Source organism: Cinclus cinclus, chromosome 28, assembly GCF_963662255.1.
Source record: "Cinclus cinclus chromosome 28, bCinCin1.1, whole genome shotgun sequence".
Taxonomy (NCBI): Eukaryota; Metazoa; Chordata; class Aves; order Passeriformes; family Cinclidae; genus Cinclus; species Cinclus cinclus.
This window is the reverse complement of record NC_085073.1, coordinates 1,252,638-1,270,495: the sequence shown is the minus strand read 5'-3', so window position 1 is coordinate 1,270,495 and position 17,858 is coordinate 1,252,638. Positions and strand designations below refer to the sequence as shown.

General features: G+C 46.3%; 1 protein-coding gene across 1 annotated transcript in view; it reads left to right on the top strand.

Moving 5' to 3' along the window:
• The window catches only part of CERS4 (ceramide synthase 4), a 33,199-nt gene extending 29,627 nt beyond the window's left edge, over nt 1-3,572 (top strand). The window contains exons 10-11 of the mRNA XM_062509931.1: nt 240-396; nt 3,060-3,572. Of these exons, the coding sequence (XP_062365915.1) occupies nt 240-396; nt 3,060-3,251 (349 nt within the window). The 3' untranslated portion in view covers nt 3,252-3,572. The remainder of the gene's footprint in view (nt 1-239; nt 397-3,059) is intronic.
• The last annotated feature ends 14,286 nt before the right edge of the window (nt 3,573-17,858 follow it).

Here is a 17,858-nt window from a genome sequence, read left to right as displayed (position 1 = left end):
GTACTCTGCCTTGGAGTTCATTGAGCAGTCCTGAAGCCCTGAAGGGTGCTGCAGAAGAGGAGCCCTGGGCTAGTGGCTCTGTATTGTCTGCTTTGGGTCGGGAACTGATCGTTGGCTCACATGTGATAGATGAAGATGGAAGTGGCTCATCGGAAACTTCCTCTGTGACTACAAATTTCTGGGGCTTAATTGTGGCCTTATTAACAACATGCTTCATTGCAATCCCCTCTGTTTTGCAGAGTGCTTTATAACACCTACTATTACTCCATGGAGATATTCCAACCCTTCTTTGGATACTACTTTGTGAATGTTCTCCTGATAATTCTGCAGCTGCTCCATGTCTTCTGGTCCTGCCTAATTATTCACATGGTCTACAAGTTTGTCCTCCATGGCACGGTATGCATCAGTTTATAGTATCCTTTACATCACACAGGGAGGGAGGGTCCACCTAGACTGCTTGAGAATACAGGGCATGGATTTCTTATTGTTCCAGTGAAATTATACATGTATATTACCAACAATGAGGTAGAAGGAAACTCAGTAATACTAGGGAAAGTTGACCAAAGAATTTCTATGAGTCACTACAATATCGCATCCACTTCTGGTGCTTATTCAACAAAAATGTGGATTGGACTCCAGGAGAGATATCTGTGAACAAAGCTAGTAACATCTGAGTAAAAATCCCAACACTTTGTGTAGTATGATTTGCATTTTTAACAAGTCTAAGAAATCAAGGAGGGGAAAATTGTCATGATTGGTGAGGTCAGTGCAGAAGTGTTTCCCTTATTGTACAGGATTTTTGATTACAATTGTGTTCCAGTGCTGTAGATCTCACACAGTAGGTATTTCTGTCTAAACCAGCTGCCTGTGCTCTTCTTGCAGCAGTGGAGGGTAACAGGCATGCCCAAATTACGATCCATTCCATACTGCACCTGACAGTGCTGCTCAACAGGCACAGAGCAATCAGAGATGAGTATCTGAGCTCCAGCTGTATAAACTGAAATGAAATGCATCCTGCAGCCCACTCTTTCTGGCCTGTAGTATTTGCTGTGAGACCAAACTGCTGCTCAGCATGAGATTTTTCCCAAAACCAAAGCCATGACTGGCCACATGCCAAGGGCACAGTCCAAAGAGGACCAGTCAGTGCCTCATGGGAACTGACCTCAGAGTGCAGGATGATTTGTTTTATTAGTATCCAGCTGAGGGATTCTGTCTTACAAGAATGGAGAGCTAGCATTAAAGGCTCCTCTTTATCCATATTCCCATTTTCTTTATCTGCCTTCCCTTAACGTAGCACAGAGCAAATTACTTGCAGATTAGGAAACAGGGCCAGAAATGAAGACACAACTGAATACAGCCTTTTATTGTTTTCCTGTTTTTTGTGTGGGCTGAATTACCACTGCAGTTATTGTAGTGTAAAATGATGAGGTAATAAATAGTCTTATTAGAAAGCAAAGGACCATCAGGGAGGAAAATCCTAAAGCGTATCCAGAGTTTTTCCTATTTTATCTGAAATCGATCTGCCAGATTTGATATAAAAATATATTTGAGAACTTTCTGTTCTGAGCAGTAAAAAGCAAAAAAGAATTGTCCTAAATGGATCTGTTTCAGTGATACTATTTAGTAGCCCAAAGCAGTGTCAGCAAGAACACAGGACATTCTCTCTTTGAGAGCCATGAAACTCTTGCTGCACTCAGTTAGTGTTCTTCTTGCAGGCCTTTCTGGTCTCCATTGGTCTGGTTTTCTTCTCTGTCTACAGGATAATCTTTACCACCTTCTCACATTATGTTCCCTAATCCAAGTAATTAGAACTCAGCCTAGATCTGAAGTACTAGTTTCATTCCCTCGTGGAGGGAGCAGCTCTGTAGTTCTTTTGTGAATCTTGCCATATTTTAAGGCCTCAGCCACATCCTCTGGCTATAAATGGATATATTTAGTAATATTGACTACAGTTTGTCCTTATGCTGCAGATCCAGACTCCTGCATATTTCCTGATCTGTCAGTTCCAGAGTGATCCGAGGTGCAGGTTGTTCACAGCAGATAGCATCTGCCACCCATACTGTCCTTGGAGGCAGATTGAATTCAGTGCAAGTTTAGATTTTTACAAATCCTGTCTGCAGCTGGTTGTAGTGATCTCTGGAAAGACCATGAGCCCAAATAGAGTTCTCATTATGATCTGGGAGATCTCAAGAAAAATGGACAGCCATAAATGGAGACTAAATTTCTGAGCAGCACCTGATTTGCCCCTGAGCAGTTTCTAAAGCTTAGGTCACCGAAGGGGTTTGCAGCTTTCCCTCTTTCCAGCAAGGAGTGTGACACTGTGAATTTGTCCCCAATACTGGCATTTTATATGGCATGGTAGAGACAGCCTGATGAGCCAGGATGTGCTGAGCTGCTCTTTCTAAACTTATTATTTCTTTTTTGAAAAGAAAAAGAAATAATTCTCTTCCATTATTTCTTTTTTTGCCTTCCTTTTAAGGCAATTAATTAAATATTTACAGAAGTGTATTACAGGTCTCTCAGTCAATAAACAGCAAGAGGAAAAGCCTGACCATAAAACTGAATGTAGTGGAGTGGCTTTGTGGCTTTGTGTTGAGCCTTTGGGAAGCATGTGTTTCCAGCCTGTCCCAAGCAGTCTGCAACCACCCAGGCCATGTAGGCAGAAGTTAGCTCCTTGTCCCTTTTGGAAAGTGTAAAAGAGCATGATTAACTGCCTCCACCATCTTTCTCCCTCATGCTGATGACCAGGGCAGCAGTGTAGATCTCCTCAGGCTTGCACAGTTGTCCCCAGTCCTGGGCATTTGTGGTTTTGCTCTGCTTCATGGCCTGTAATTCCTAATGTGTATCAGGATCACAGATGAGATTCCAGTGAGACTGAAATCAAAGAGGCAGGGAGAATCTGTTCCCAAGGGTAATGTAAGAGCTGGGAGGACAGAGCAAGACTGTGCTGAGGGTGAGTGGCTAAGGCAGCAGGTAGATGGTCAGCCTGTGGCTCAGCCATCCCTGCTGCTTGTGCAACTGCTGTGTTTGTCTGGCTTCTCACTTACCTGTTTTTGTAGATGGAAAAGGACATGAGAAGTGACACAGAAGAAAGTGACAAGGATGAAGAAAGAGATAAAATTAAAGAAAAGGAGAAAAATGGGATTACATATTTCAGCAACGTCACAAGCAATGGTTACATCCAGAGGAATGGGTCTGAGCCCCTGGACAACAGAGCCCACCTTGCCAATGGCCATGCCAAAGAAAGATAGCTGCTGTCCATGTGCTGCTGGTCTGGCCTGCAGCAAACCCAGGCCACCATCTGTAGAAACAGTTTTGCTCACTGTGTAGATAAATAGGAGTGCAATTGCAGTATTGTAGCTGAATTCCTGCTTCCCATAAACCAAAGTGTTTATAGTCAGTGATATTTGAAGGAAGTCTTTTGTTTTCCTTCAGTAAAATCTTACTATAGGTTGTAGCCTCAAAAGAGATAGCAAGGGATCAAAGTGGTTTGACTTGTATTAAGACTGTACTATAATTGTTGTCAAATCTGTTAATCATGTAAAATACTTTAAAAATAAAAAGGTGGATAAACTCTAGCAGTGTCAAGTTTTACCTACCTAATGTTTGATAGGAATCTGTTGAGCTTGTATCTGTCTCTGGAGGCCCTGGCCTATTGCCAGTAATTATTATGGCTGACAAGTGACAAATCTTACCACTGGGATACCTCTTCTGGGAAAACAGGTGCCCTGTTTTACACTTACAAAATTAAGGCTAAGCATAGTGAAATGAAAACTTTGGAAAGGCATAAGATAAAACATGTTCTTCTCAAAGGAAAAACGCATTCTCAAAGGAAGTACTCTTTGTGCCCGTGACCAGTTTTGTAATGGTATGGATCTCAGTCCCTACTTATTGCCCCTAAGGAGGGAACTCCAAAGTCCAGGTTGGAGGAGTACCCACCCAAATCACATTGGAAGAGCTGGAAAATCCAGACAGCTCTTTCTCAACTGTCAGGTAATCATCTAAACCTGTCTTGGAAGGAAGTAGTCATGAGAAGGGAGGTAATAAGGAACTGTGTAGTCTATAAGACAGCACTGATGGAAGTGCTCATGTTTTCACTTAATGTGACTGGCAGGTTGGAAATGTTTACAGAGTCAGCTTGTGGCAAGAAGGGGATACATTTCCCCTGCTCTCAGAGGAAGAAGGGTCCAGAGAAAATCTGCTGAGCCTTATGGACTAATGCTTTAGCATGGCATTCTAACTCTAAGGCCTTTGCCTAGGTGTATCAAGAATAGCAAGTATAAAGCAGCAGTCCATGAAGTCATGATGTAGTGCTGATGCAGTTCATTCAGTTGGGCCATTCACTTAAGAGTTGGACTTGATTATCCTTGTGGGTCCCTTCCAACACATAATATTCTGTAATTCTGTGATAATTGGAAGTTGGAAGCACATTGTATGCTGTGATCTGAGTATATGGTCTCACCTCTCTGCAAGTGGTGTGCTCAGGAGGGATAGTTATATACCATTTTGTACTACTGAATGTAAATGCTCTTTATAAATTACTTTTAAAGGTTTGATTGTCTGGTCTCTTTTCTACTTCTTTAACCACCAGGAGGTAAACCTGCCTGGCTACACCTTACAGGTGGATGTGTGATGAGGGAGACCCATGTGGGTACCATTGCCAAGGGGAAGATGTTGCATACACAGGACACACAGCCACACTGAGCCTTGCCATTAAAGAACTGCAGCTGCCAGTTTGTCTACTGCTCAGTAATACTGTGTTTGGCCCTGAAACAAAGGACAATTTGGGACATCCCTGCACTAGACCTGGGGGCAGACCAAGTTACTTGGTACTGCCAGGACAGTGGTAAGTCCAAGATGGCAACACCAGGTAGGTGCTTTGGCCTTGCAATGGTAGGATGAGAAAAATTAATATCTATTATTCTTTTTTTTTGTGAGGTTTTAGGAGGCTAGGGGAAATCCCTGTTGTAAAATCACACCACCTCTCCTCAGAGGAGCAGAATGATTCCCAGAGTCTGCACAATGCCCAGTGAACCCAGTGTATGTTAATGCCTGCTGGATTTGATCCTCAAGGCTTTGTTGTGTCCCTGAAGATTGAGATAAGCTTGTTAGGAGGCTAATCTGGTTCTTGTCAAATATACCTCAAGTATATAGGAGACCTGTTGGATTTGAGCAAGAACTACTGAGTGCTGCCTTTAGGTGAGGAACTCAGCATAACAGTCATGAGCCATTGAGGCATATCAGCTCCTGAATATTTTTGTTTGCCATCAACTTGCTAAGGCTTGAACAAGCATTCAGCTTCCTCCCTGAACTGCTCCACCTTCTCTCTTTATGTTTGCTCCAGGGCTGGGAAGCTTCTGAGTAGTGTGATAGTGTCTAAGAGTTTAGTGTATCCATCCCCTGCTCTGTTCGCACATGGGGCATCACAGCTCCCCCCACAGAACAGCTGTTGGAGAAAACTTGCAGCAAGACTGTTACTTGTCTGCTGAGAAACCCACCAGAGCAGATCATGGAACCACCAAATCCATTAGTTTGGGGAAGGCCTCTGAGATCATCAAGTACAACCTATGACTGGTCACCGCTTTATCAATCAAGCAGAGCGCTGAATCCAGTCACTTTTTAATTACCACCAGGGATGGTGTCTCCACCACCTCCCTGGGCAACCCAATGTTTAACAGCCCTTTCCATGAAAAAATTCTTCTTGATGTCCAACCCATACCTTCCCTGGCATGGCTTGAGTCCATTTCCTCTGTTCCTGTCACTTGTTCCCTGACAGCAGAGCCCAATCCCCACCTGGCTGCATCCTCCTGTCAGGGAGTTGAAGAGAGTGAGATGATCACCCTGAGCCTCCTTTTCTCCAGGCTAAGCACCCCGAGGTCCCTCAGCTTCTCTTCATAGGACTTACTCTCTAATGGAGAGTTCCATCTCCAGATGGAGCACTGGGGACCACAGCAGGGCCTCTCCTTCCACCATAATTTTATCTCCCGTATGCACAGCTGAGATGTGCATCACATCATGTGTGCCCACATAATGTTAGTGAGGAACTGTGGGAGATGAGGCATCCAGTTCCAGGTGAGTCATGAGAAAAAGGGCATGTACGAATGCTTCCAGGCTGCTGTGAAATGGGTGAGTCAAGGCTGGCACAGTGTGGCCTCTAGGCTTCCCTAGCCCAAAATTATGGCTGACGTGAATCCGCTGACTTGAGTCGACATGAACATCTGGTGCCATTTGGGATCTTATTTTAAGAATAATTTGGCACAGTTGTTTCCTTCTTCCTGCACACAGTAAATTTCAAAAATCTCCTTTATCACATTATTTCACATTATTTCATTCAGAAATATATGCCTAAGGGAACCTTTTCTTGGATGGCTGTACTTAGAACAATATTGCTTTTCTTATTCTCACAGGTACAACAGACACAGTGCCTACAAATAAAGGCAAGACCTTGTTCAAAAAGTTGAAGTCATGTCTAAACAAGGGAAAGGACTTGTTTAGATGAAACTTTGTCACATGAATGTAAGCATGTGATAAAGCAGGCCAAGAAATATCCTGAGAAAAGAAATGAAAGGCAATACCAGTCTCTGAAACATTGACAAGATGGCTGGATTCAGAGGGGATTGTGGCAGGCAGCAGGAACACTGGGACAGGTCAGGCTAGAGCCCAGAAATGCAGTGAACTGCCCTGTATGGCTTCCCAGGTGAGGGAGAGAGGGTCTAATACCTGGCATCTCACTGAGGCCATATTCCAAGAGGATTCATTTCAAATGAGTAGGTGAGAAATTGTTACCTAGCACACAGATTAACTGAGTAACAGCAAACCTTCAAACCCACTGGCAGGACAAAATTTATTCTTAGAGGAGTTCAACTACCAACTGTGGAGTGCCGTGTTTTGTTTCAAATCATCTTGTTATCAGAAAAATTTTAGAAGGCTTCAAGTGGGAATGTGAGAAACTACAGCTGTCTGTAGGCTGACATGCAGACCAGTAGAAAGTACTATATGTGATAGAGCTTTTGGAAACAAATATGAACATAATAGGAAAGAGTCCCTATGGGGTGGTCTCTGGGGAATTTGTCTCATTCTGCTGGAGTTAGCCCGAAGAATTGGTGAGCACATGCACCCTGCTTGCAAAGGCATTCAGAAAGGTCCTGCACCAGTCTGAGAAAATGCATCTGAGTTGACTGTGAGAGACCAACACGGATTGTTTGCAGCTGTGTATTGTTGCAGGTGCCCCCAAAAAGGGGGAGGGAAAGGCAGAGAGCAAAATCAGCTGATAATGAAGGCTCCTCATGATAGTATTGCTGATTGGCTGCTTGTCTCGGTCTGCTGGGGAAAAGCAGGGCCCTCCCTTAAAATGGAGAAAGTAAACCCCTTCCCTTTGAATCAGTATAATTTTGAAATTAAGGGGCTCTCAGGCAAAGATATGGGGATAGGAATAACAGTTCTTTAATAGTATACATAACAAGGCAAACAAAACAACAACTACTACGGAATTAGTAATAAACAGAACAGGAACTCAGCTCAGCCCTTTCAGCTGCAGGCACTTTCCCCATTGGTGCAGTTCCCATCCCAGCCAGCAGGGGCTCTGGTGGCTCCTGGCCAGGCAGGGCAGGTGCGATGATTCCCCCACGGCTGCAGGGGGCGCTGTGGTGCGAGCGCAGGGAGCACGTGGTAATGGCGGCTGGGCCTAGCCAGGCAGGAACGGAAAAGAGAGGCTTTGCTCACGGACCCTGGGGTAGTGTTGGTCCCGGTGCTCCAGCAGGGCTCTCAGAAAAAAGCACACAGAAGCGGCAGGGCGTCCTGGAAGGGAAAGGGTGCAGGGTTTAGCAGGAGAGGAAAAGGCAGGTCCCAGCTGTGCTATGGCGGTGGTAGCAGCGACCCTCCTCCTCCGGAGCCAAGAGTGAGAGAGAGCCAGCAACTGACCCCACTCTCCTTTTACCTGTTTCTAATCTCGTGGTGTTTCTGTCCCTCCCTCGGAGAGAAACTCCCAAAAACCAGAGAACCAGAGAGGTTCTTCCCCATCTCAAGTACTTAGCCATCAGTGCTTCTTTAGGAAGACAATGGGAAAAAATTCCACAATGAGTAAAAGAAAAACCAAGCCCCAACACTGCTGCAGTTCACAAGTTCACAGCACTGAGAGACTGCCAGAATACAGGCAAAGCTGAGTGGAGCAGAGGAAGGCAGGTGCATGAGAGAAGGTGTCCTGAGGTGCTGGGCTGTGAGCACTCCTGAACTGCTCTGGGGAGCAGTGCCTCGGCTTTGTGCTCAGTACATGTAAACAGGATGGGATACAAACAAAATGGGATATTGCTGGACAAGATGAAGAAGCCAAAACTGAGACTGATGGAGCCTTGAAGATGCCAGAAGATTTTAACAGATGTAGACAGTCTTCCCTGGGACATCCATCCACACTCTCTGTTGGGTGTCAGAGCTGATTAAAAGATGAGGGCTGGGCAGCCTGAGAAGGAAAAGCCTAGTAGAAAGAGGGAGCAAGAGAGATGCCTCTGCTGATAGTGTCACCAGGTAGGTGTCATCTGTGAAGAAGAGTGAAATTGAAATCAGTCACCTCCTCGACACCCTCTAAATTACTCTCTGTACTAGGACATCTTACCCCACCTCCAAGCTAACAGGCAGGTCAAAACAAGTGATGTTTCAACTAGTCTGACATACTCATGGGATTTAGCAAGAGGTGGGGACAGTGAGTGATGAGCTGTTGAGTTGGGAATCCTGATTTAGCAGTGAGCTTTATGCCTTACTAATACCTGCTTGCTGCAGGTAGCCTCTGGTTTATGTGCCCACCATCTTGACCAGAATGGAAGTGTCAGAGGGATTCTGGCACAATGAATAGTGGCCACCACTGGAGCAACCTGGGAAGACATGAAGGAATCTACAGACATACACTACCTGCAGCCTCAGCACCTCCTGCTCTGCATCCCTGGTGCCCTGTTATTGATCTTTGTCTGATGCATGTTTGAAAGGTGAGTGCAGCACCTCATGTTTCTTCTGTGCTGGTTGCCATCAGTGTTTTGCAGGGCAGCTCCAGAATAATCCTTACCTGCCTCCCGACCACTACAAAGTATACAGAGGACTGTCCCCAAAAATAATTAATTTCTTATTAATTTCTCTGCTTTTCATGCAATATGGTATTTGTGTGGCAGCTCTTTCCCCTGCCCTCCCTCTCTCCTGTACCTATAGGTATGAAAAGACAAGTCCATCTCTCAGTCACACCTTAGCTGTGAGTGGGTCCCTCTAGAGACAGTCCAAGACAAATAAGGGGCCTTTGCAGCACAGATAAGGAATTTACTGGGTATGTCAGTCTGGGAGCCCCTAGCTGAGCCAGGGTTCAGCCTGATCCTAGAAGATGCTCCTGAAGGTTCTATGTGAGCTCCCTGCCCCAGAGCTCCTAGAGCTGCTGTGGGACCTGTTTGTTCACACCACTCTGCCCAGCTCTGTCCTACTTTCCCCTTCTGACACCAGAGGACCCCAGTTCTGTCAGGGGTGATGATGCACTCCAGTGTTCCAGCTGCAGGCATGTCACCCCAGGGTAGCCTGAGGACTGGCTAGTCCCCAGAACTTGTGTGTGGAAATGAAGCAGATCCACAGATTGCTCACCCCATGAGATGGATTCAGACAGGGCTTTGAGCCCCTTTTCCAGGAACAAAGGCTGACACATGGGGAGGTACAGACCAGCCCTCACACTCAGAAAACTGGAAGCCAGTCAGTTAAAGCAGGGCTGTGTGCTGGTGTGGGCAGAACTATCAGCATGCTTCCCACCAGGCAGAGCAGGATTTCAAGGGGGAAGAGCAGAGGACATGAAGTGTCTAAGCTGTGGTCAGCAAACCTGCCCTAAGCTGGAACCGAGGGTCTCTCCTGGAGCAGCCAGGGGAGCACTGACCCACCTGCCTCAAGTGCTGGCTCCTGCCTGCAGTGCACAGCCATGTGAGAAGATGTGGCAGATGAGGGCTGTAGGAAGAGCCAGAGTTAATTCCAGGGTCATCAGGTCTTCCCTCAAAGAAGGGAAGGCAAGTTGCACTTGCCTGGCTTCCTAGAAACAGCATGATTTAGAACACAATGCCTCACACGATAGCTTTGTTGTGGTTTCCTGTTGGAACCAGCATATTCCCACGTGTTCTGTCCTTGGCTCCTGCTGCAGCCAGTGGTCAGGTACCCTGGACACAGAGCCCATGGGACACTCAGATACTTACAGACTGGTTTTCTGGCATCCTCTGGACTCCTCAGGTGCACTGTAAGCAGGAGCAATATGCACTCCAACACAGAGGCATGCTCTGTGTCCTGTTGCCTCAGCAAAATTAATTATTGCTTATTTAGCCATCATTACTGTTGTCTCCACACCACCTTTGCTTCGGTGCCATTGTGTTTGTGAAGAAAGCACTGACCTGACAGAGGCACCAAGCCTTGAGTGTCCACTGGAGAAGCACTGGGAGTCTTGGGGTGTTCCAGGGCTCAGGGTGTGAGTACTTTGGCAATGCTGGGGCAGTACATCCAGCACAGAACACTGCACTGGCAGCATCTTCCTGTTGGCTGACCCTGGCTGCCAGTGTGGGTGCACAGGTCCTCTCCTGCCAGAACTCTTTCCTCTTATAAAACCCTGTTACTACCGTTGGGCAGGGCATTGGGAGTGAGCGACAAGTGGAGGTCTAAAGTTCAGACCAGTTGCACTCTGGTAGGCTTCTACATTCTGCTGTGCAGAACCCCAAAGAAGGTGAGTGTCCCCTGTGTCCCATTGTCTCAAGAGCCCAGGCAAACAGCACCTTCTCCCTGTCTCCACCCCAGACCAGGCCAACCAGACTCACAAGCAAGGCAGTAGCTGTTAACCACCCTTTCAGGGAAGAGATGTATAAACATAAGATATTGCGGCAGCTTCCAACATGTTCAACAGGTGCAATCCCAGCACCTCCTGACCTGCTGCATGTCAAACAGAGCAGCTGCTGTGAGCTGCTGGCTCTGGTAGGAAGGCAGCCACCACTCATTTGGGTAGTCTATTAAGGCTGCTTAATTTTGGTAGAACTGCAAGTTCTTCAGAATCAGAGAATCATTTAGGTTGGAAAAGCTCTCTGACATCACCAAGTCCAACCATTCTCCCAGCACTGCCAAGGCCACCAGCATGTCTCCATGTATCACTTCTACACATATTTTAAATCTCTTCAACAATGGGGACTTCACCACTGTCCTGGGCAGCCTGTGCCAGGGCTTGAAGTTTTTCCAATTTAAACCTCCCCTGGCAAAATTTGAGGCCATTTCATCTTGTTCTTCCTTCTTTCAGGGAGTTATAGAGAGTGAGAAGGTCTCCCCTGAGCCTCCTTTCCTCCAGGCTGAGCCCGCCCCCACAGCTGCTCCTTGTCAGCCTTGTGCTCCAGCCCCTTCCCCAGTTCTGCTGCCCTTCTCCGGACATGCTCCAGCCCTTCAGTGATTTTCTTGTCATGAGGGGCCTAAAGCTGAACCCGGGATTTGAAATGCCTCAGCGGTGCCCAGCACAGGGGACAGTCACTGCCCTCGTGCTGCTGGCCACATTGTGGTTGGTACTGGCCAGGTGACATTGCCCTTCTTGGAGACCTGGGCACACCTGGGCTCATGTTCAGCTGCTGTTGACCAGGACCACCAGGTCCTTCCCCACTAGGCAGTTTTCCAGCCACTCTGCCTCAAACGTGGATTGGTCTGTGGGGTTCTTGTGACCCAAGGGCAGGGGTTGGCCCTTTGATCCAGCCTGTCAAACTGCCTTTGCAGAGCATTCCTTCCCTCCTGCAGATGAACATCCCACCCAGCTTGGTGTCATCTGTGAAATGACTGAGGGTTCCCTCAATCTCCTCTTCCAGACCACTGATGAAGATACTAAATGGGACTGGCCCCAAAACTGAGTCCTGGGGAAAACCACTGGTCACCAGCCTCCAGCTGGATTTAGCTCCATCCACCACCAGTCTCTGGGCCTGGATCATGACTCACACTGATGCATGGATTTTAAAAAATAATTTATTTTAATCACTATGAAGTTTTGTCAGATAAATTATAAAATGCTCATGAGCTCACCTTTACATTCATTTTAATCACAGTTTATAAATCTTAACTCTTTTCATGTTATTTGGAATTCATGGAGAAAATAAGGATGATGGAGTTAATGTCTTTGAGCCTGTTACTGTGCCACTTCAACAGCTGAATGGTTTACTGACATTATGGAGTGAACCATGTGTCTGTTTCTTTATCTTTACAAGCTGAAACTTCTTTTATCTTCAGGTATTCCATCAGTAGCTGATAATTATAAGCCAAAATTGTATCAGAGGTGGAAAAAAATGTATTTAGACTTTTATAGACAGACATTGCATCCCATTGTGTACAGCTGGTGAAACTTAACCAGGGAGAGGCTATGCTTACTTATGAACCTACATTTAGATACATCTGAACTGGAGTTTTAAAATGGCCAAAACAATCTGGGAGTTCACAAATTCAAACAGAGTTGCTGCAGTTTTTTTTTCAAAGAAAGGTTTGGGCAAAGGTGAACATGCAGAAGTAGGCCCTGGGAGCAGAGCTCTTCCTCTCTCACAGGGAATGATGGCCTCCAAAAGGCTCAGTCCTTCCTCCCTGCTTTGTTTTCCAGGAGGAGCTGGTTTCACTCGCCAAGCAAAGTGACCTGCTGGTCAGAAAGGTGGACCTGGTTCAGGCACCAGTAGGTCCAGGGCCACCCCAGGCTGATGAAAAAGTTCTGAAGAGGCCAGGTAGTTGGGTCAGCTTTTGGTGCTGGAGACTTCCAACAAGTGTGCACATCATCATTACCCTGTGCCCTGTCCTTACCCCAAACACACTCCCAGGGGAGCTGCCGTGGCTGTGAACAGAGTGTCTGTCCCACCAGGCTGGGTCCCATTACTGCACACACTGACAACAGAGCCCTGCTGCAGCACTGCCAGCTCCCTCCCTTCCTCCCTCCTCCCCCCCCTCCCTCCTTCTTCCCATTTTTACCTTTGAAAAGTTAAATTTGTCTCAACAGAGTCTACTGGCCTTGATGGACAACAGGGTTAAATCTCAGATGCTCAGACAAATTTTGAACACCAAAAGCCGCTTATAATATGTGTTAAACTTCTTTTCAAAGATGATTTTGATACAAAATTAAAATTTAAAATATTGTCAGCATGGATGGTTGGGCACAAAATGAATCCATGAAAGGTAGTTAGGAGATAGTGCAAGCCATAAAAGATGGAGGTTAAAACTGAACAACACAAGAAGGCACCAAAATCTTCAGAGCTTTCCTTTTCCTCAACTTGTTTGCTCTTATATTAAATCTTCCTGCATATCTCAGTAATACACAGAGTCAGGGTGGAGAGAGGAGTTATCAAGTAACTTGATCAAGACAAGTTATCCCTGGATCTCACCTTGAGGTTTAATGCTGTATGTACTAATCACCCCCATCAGGTAAGAGATCTACTCCTCTTCCCCCTCTGAAAAATAAATTATTCAGTGCTTGAATAATGTAATTACATTTTTAAAAAAGTATTCTCCACTTGAAAGCTGTTCAGTGCTTCCTACTGCAGCATTTCTGAAGTAACAAATCCCCCAGTATTGCTGCACCATCCCTGAGGAAAACTGGGTGCCTTCCACTGTCTGAAGTATATAAGAATTTGATAAGTGATCTACAGACATCCACACAAAGGAGATATTACTGTTAAAGCATTGTAGGAGTGGTTTGGAACTTTCCCAAAACCACAGGAAATTCAATCTGATAATGGGTCCCACTTCACTGCTAAAGTTGTACAGGATTGGGCAAAAGACGGAGGAATAAAATGGATTTTCCACACTCCTTACTACCCCCAAGCTAATGAAATTGTAGAAAGGACCAATGGTGTCCTAAAACGACTTCTTAAACTACAGGAGGGAAGCTGGATCTTCAGTTATGGAAAGCTATAAAAGGTCTAAATGATAAACGGGGGGTGAACGGGTGTCCCAAAATAACTGCCTGTACTGGTTTGAAAAGCAAAACCAGTGAGACTTCAAGTCAGTAATATAATTTTTAATAGGGAAGAGAAAAAAAAAAGAGAAAAAACAAAATACATGCAATAATAAAAATACAACCACTGACAGAGTCAGAATACAACCTGATACCCTGTCAGTCAGGGTGCTGGTACAGTTTTCCTCCAAAGGGTCCAGCGATGATGTGGATAAAAACCTGGTTCTTCCTCTGGAATCCAGTGGAAAAAGGCTGCCTTTGGCGTTCTAAACCTCAGTTTTTATCTAGGTAGGAAAGGCTTGGCTCGTCCTCCTGGCTGGAGCATCTCCCAATGGGATGATGTAATCTTATCAGTTATACAGTAGGACTCAATGGCCCATTAACAGAAGATACTTCCCACAGAGATAAGGATGATCACCTTTCTCAGATGGTAATAGAATATGTATCTTGTATTGTAAACCAGGACAGGAGGAACACAGCAATGAAAGTATTTGAGAAAGGAGAGAAGATCATTCCAAATTCTGCTGGGAGACGGTTTTGCCATCAAGAGGAGCAAAGTCAAAAGTCCTGCCCGAGAAATCCAGTTCCTGGGAGTAAAGTGGCAAAACGGGCAGCCCCAAATCCCCACTGAGGAAATCAATAAGATCACTGCAATGTCTCCACCAACCAACAGGAAGGAAAAACAAACTTTCCTAGGTGCCATAGGCTTTTGAAAAATACACATTCCTGAGTACAGCCATATCATAAGCCCTCTCTACCTGGTCACTTGGAAGAAGAACAAATTCCACTGGAACCCTGAGCAGCAGCAAGCCTTTGCCCAGATCAAGCAGGAGATTGCTCATGCTGTAGCCCTCGGCCCAGTCAGGACAGGAACAGAGGTGAAGAACGTGCTCTACTCTGCAGCCAAAAACAAGGGCTTGTCCTGAAGCCTTTGGCAGAAGGTACCTGGTGAGATCTGAGGCCGACCTCTGAAATTCGAAAGCCAAAATTACAAAGGGTCTGAAGCCAACTACACCCCAACAGAAAAAGAAATCTTGGCTGCTTATGAAGGAGTTCAAGCTGCCTCAGAGGTGACTGGCACAGAAGCACAGCTCCTCCTGGCACCCCGACTACCAGTGCTGGGGTGGATGTTTAAAGGGAAGGTCCCCTCTACCCACCACTCCACCGATGCCACATGGAGCAAGTGGATCGCCCTCATCACACAGCACACCCGTATCGAAAACCCAAATTGCCCTGGGATTTTGGAAATAATTACAAACTGGCCAGAAAGTGAAAATTTTGGTCTTGCTGATGAAGAGGAGCAAGAACAAGTGACCTGGGCTGATGAAGCCCCGCCATACAACCAACTGCCAGCAGACGTAACTCCCTATGCTCTTTTCACTGACGGTTCCTGTCGCATCGTGGGGATGAACCGGAAGTGGAAAGCAGCCGTATGGAGCCCCACACGACAGGTTGTACAAGCTACTGAAGGAGAAGGTGGATCAAGTCAACTTGCTGAACTCAAAGCCGTTCAGCTGGCCCTGGACATTGCTGAAAGAGAGAAGTGGCCAAAGCTTTACCTTTACACTGATTCGTGGATGGTAGCCAATGCTCTGTGGGGCTGGCTGGAAAGATGGAAAAAAGCTAACTGGCAGCGTTGGGGAAAACCAATCTGGGCTGCTGATGAGTGGAAAGACATTGCCAGTCAGGTAGAGAAGCTACCCGTAAAGGTCCATCATGTAGATGCCCATGTCCCCAAGAGTCGGGCTAATGAGGAGCACCAACACAATGAGCAAGTAGATCAGGCTGCAAGGATAGAGGTGTCACAGATAGACTTAGACTGGCAACACAAGGGAGAGTTGTGCTTGGCTCAATGGGCCCACGATGCCTCAGGTCACCAAGGCAGAGATGCTACCTATAAGTGGGCACGAGACCGAGGGGTGGATCTCACCATGGACAGGATTTCCCAGGTTATCCATGACTGTGAGACGTGTGCTGCCATCAAGCAAGCCAAGCGAGTGAAGCCCCTCTGGTATGGGTGGCAGTGGTCCAAATATAAGTATGGGGAGGCCTGGCAGATTGACTACATCACACTGCCTCAGACACGCCAAGGCAAGCGCTACGTGCTGACCATGGTAGAAGCCACCACTGAATGGTTGGAGACCTACCCTGTGCCTCATGCCACTGCCCGCAACACCATCCTGGGCCTGGAAAAGCAAGTCCTTTAGAGACATGGTACCCCTGAGAGAATTGAGTCAGACAATGGGACTCATTTCAAGAACAGCCTCATAAACACCTGGGCTAGAGAACACGGCATCGAGTGGGTGTACCACATTCCTTATCACACACCTGTGGCTGGGAAAGTTGAACAGTGCAGTGGCCTGCTTAAAACCACCATAAAGGCACTGGGAAGGGGGACTTTCAAGAACTAGGAGATGAATCTACCAAAGGCCACATGGTTAGTGAACACCCGAAGTTACACTAACCAACCAAGCCCTGCCCAGTCTAAGCCCTTAAAAACACCAGATGGAAATAAGGTTCCAGTGGTACACATAAAAATTATGCTAGGATAATAACTGTTTGAGTGAACTCTGCCTCCAGCAAAAACAATCCAATTCGTGAAATGGTTTTCACTCAAAAACCAGATTGTACCTGGTAGGTAATACATAAAGATAAAAAAACCCGATGCATACCTCAAGGAAACCTTGCTTTAAAGTGATCTACCTATGATACTGTGCCTGTATCTGTAACTGTATGGATGTCTATAATTTGAAGATTTTAATTTGATGTAGCATGATGGTTTGGGAAAATTCAGGGTGGATAATGTTGGGGATTTGGTTCTTTCCCTTTTCCCTCTGTGGAATTTTGCCCACTGTCATGCTAAAATACCTGTTGACTGGGCCCTAGTGGCAAGGCGGAGGGGAGAGAAAAGGAAAACCCCACGAAATTCAAACAGCCAGAAGAGGAAATGAAAGGCTCTGGCTTGGCCCATTTCCCCTGCGGAGTTCGGACGACAAGGACGATCGCCGCGTCAGCCCCATCCCTGCCATCCCAATGTCGGGAGCCATCCTCACTGCTGTCAGACCCTGCACTGCTGCCTTCTTGCTGTAACCTGCCACCATCCAGCACTCTGCTGAGCATTGGGACCCACACTGTGAGCGGAGGGCTCTCTCCATCTCCCTCTCTCCCCCTGGGACAGCTCTGCCATCACCCCCAGCCCTCCTGCAGCTCTGTGGGACCTGCCTGCCCCCAGCACCGGGAACTGCAGCTCAGGGAAAAGGTGCCTGCAGCCAAAAAACACTGGGACTGAGTTACTGTTCTGTTTGTGGGTAATTTCATAGCTGCTGTTGTTCTTGTTTGTCTTGTTAGATATACTAGTAAAGAACTGTTATTCCTACCCCCATATCTTTGCCTGAGAGCTCCCTTAATTTCAAATCATAATAATCTGTAGGAAGGAAGGATCACAGTTTTCAGTTCAAAGGGAGGCTTCTGCTTCCCTTGACAAACACCTGTCTTTCAAACCAGGACATGGGGTTTTCCCTCCTCCCCCCCCCCCCCCCCCCACCATTAGGGCCTAATCAACAGTAATCTTAGCATGATAATGGGGAAAATTCCACAGAGGGAAACGGGAAAACCAACCCCCAACAACGATTTAAATCTTATTATCTTTTCTAACACTGAGGCAATGATTTTCCATATGTTAAAAGGACAGAGAGGCACAGAGGTTAAAGGTCAGAACAACACCAACCTTTATTAAGCATCAACCCTAAGAAGTTTATGTACCATAACAATAACAATCCCCATTTTCAATAATGATCTGCAGCCTTTGTGTAGATAAGCTTTTCACTGGCTTTTGCTACAAGTTCATTTGTCAAGTAGAAAAAAAAAGGTAAAATTACAAAGGAACAAAAATTTTAAGATGTCACAAGCC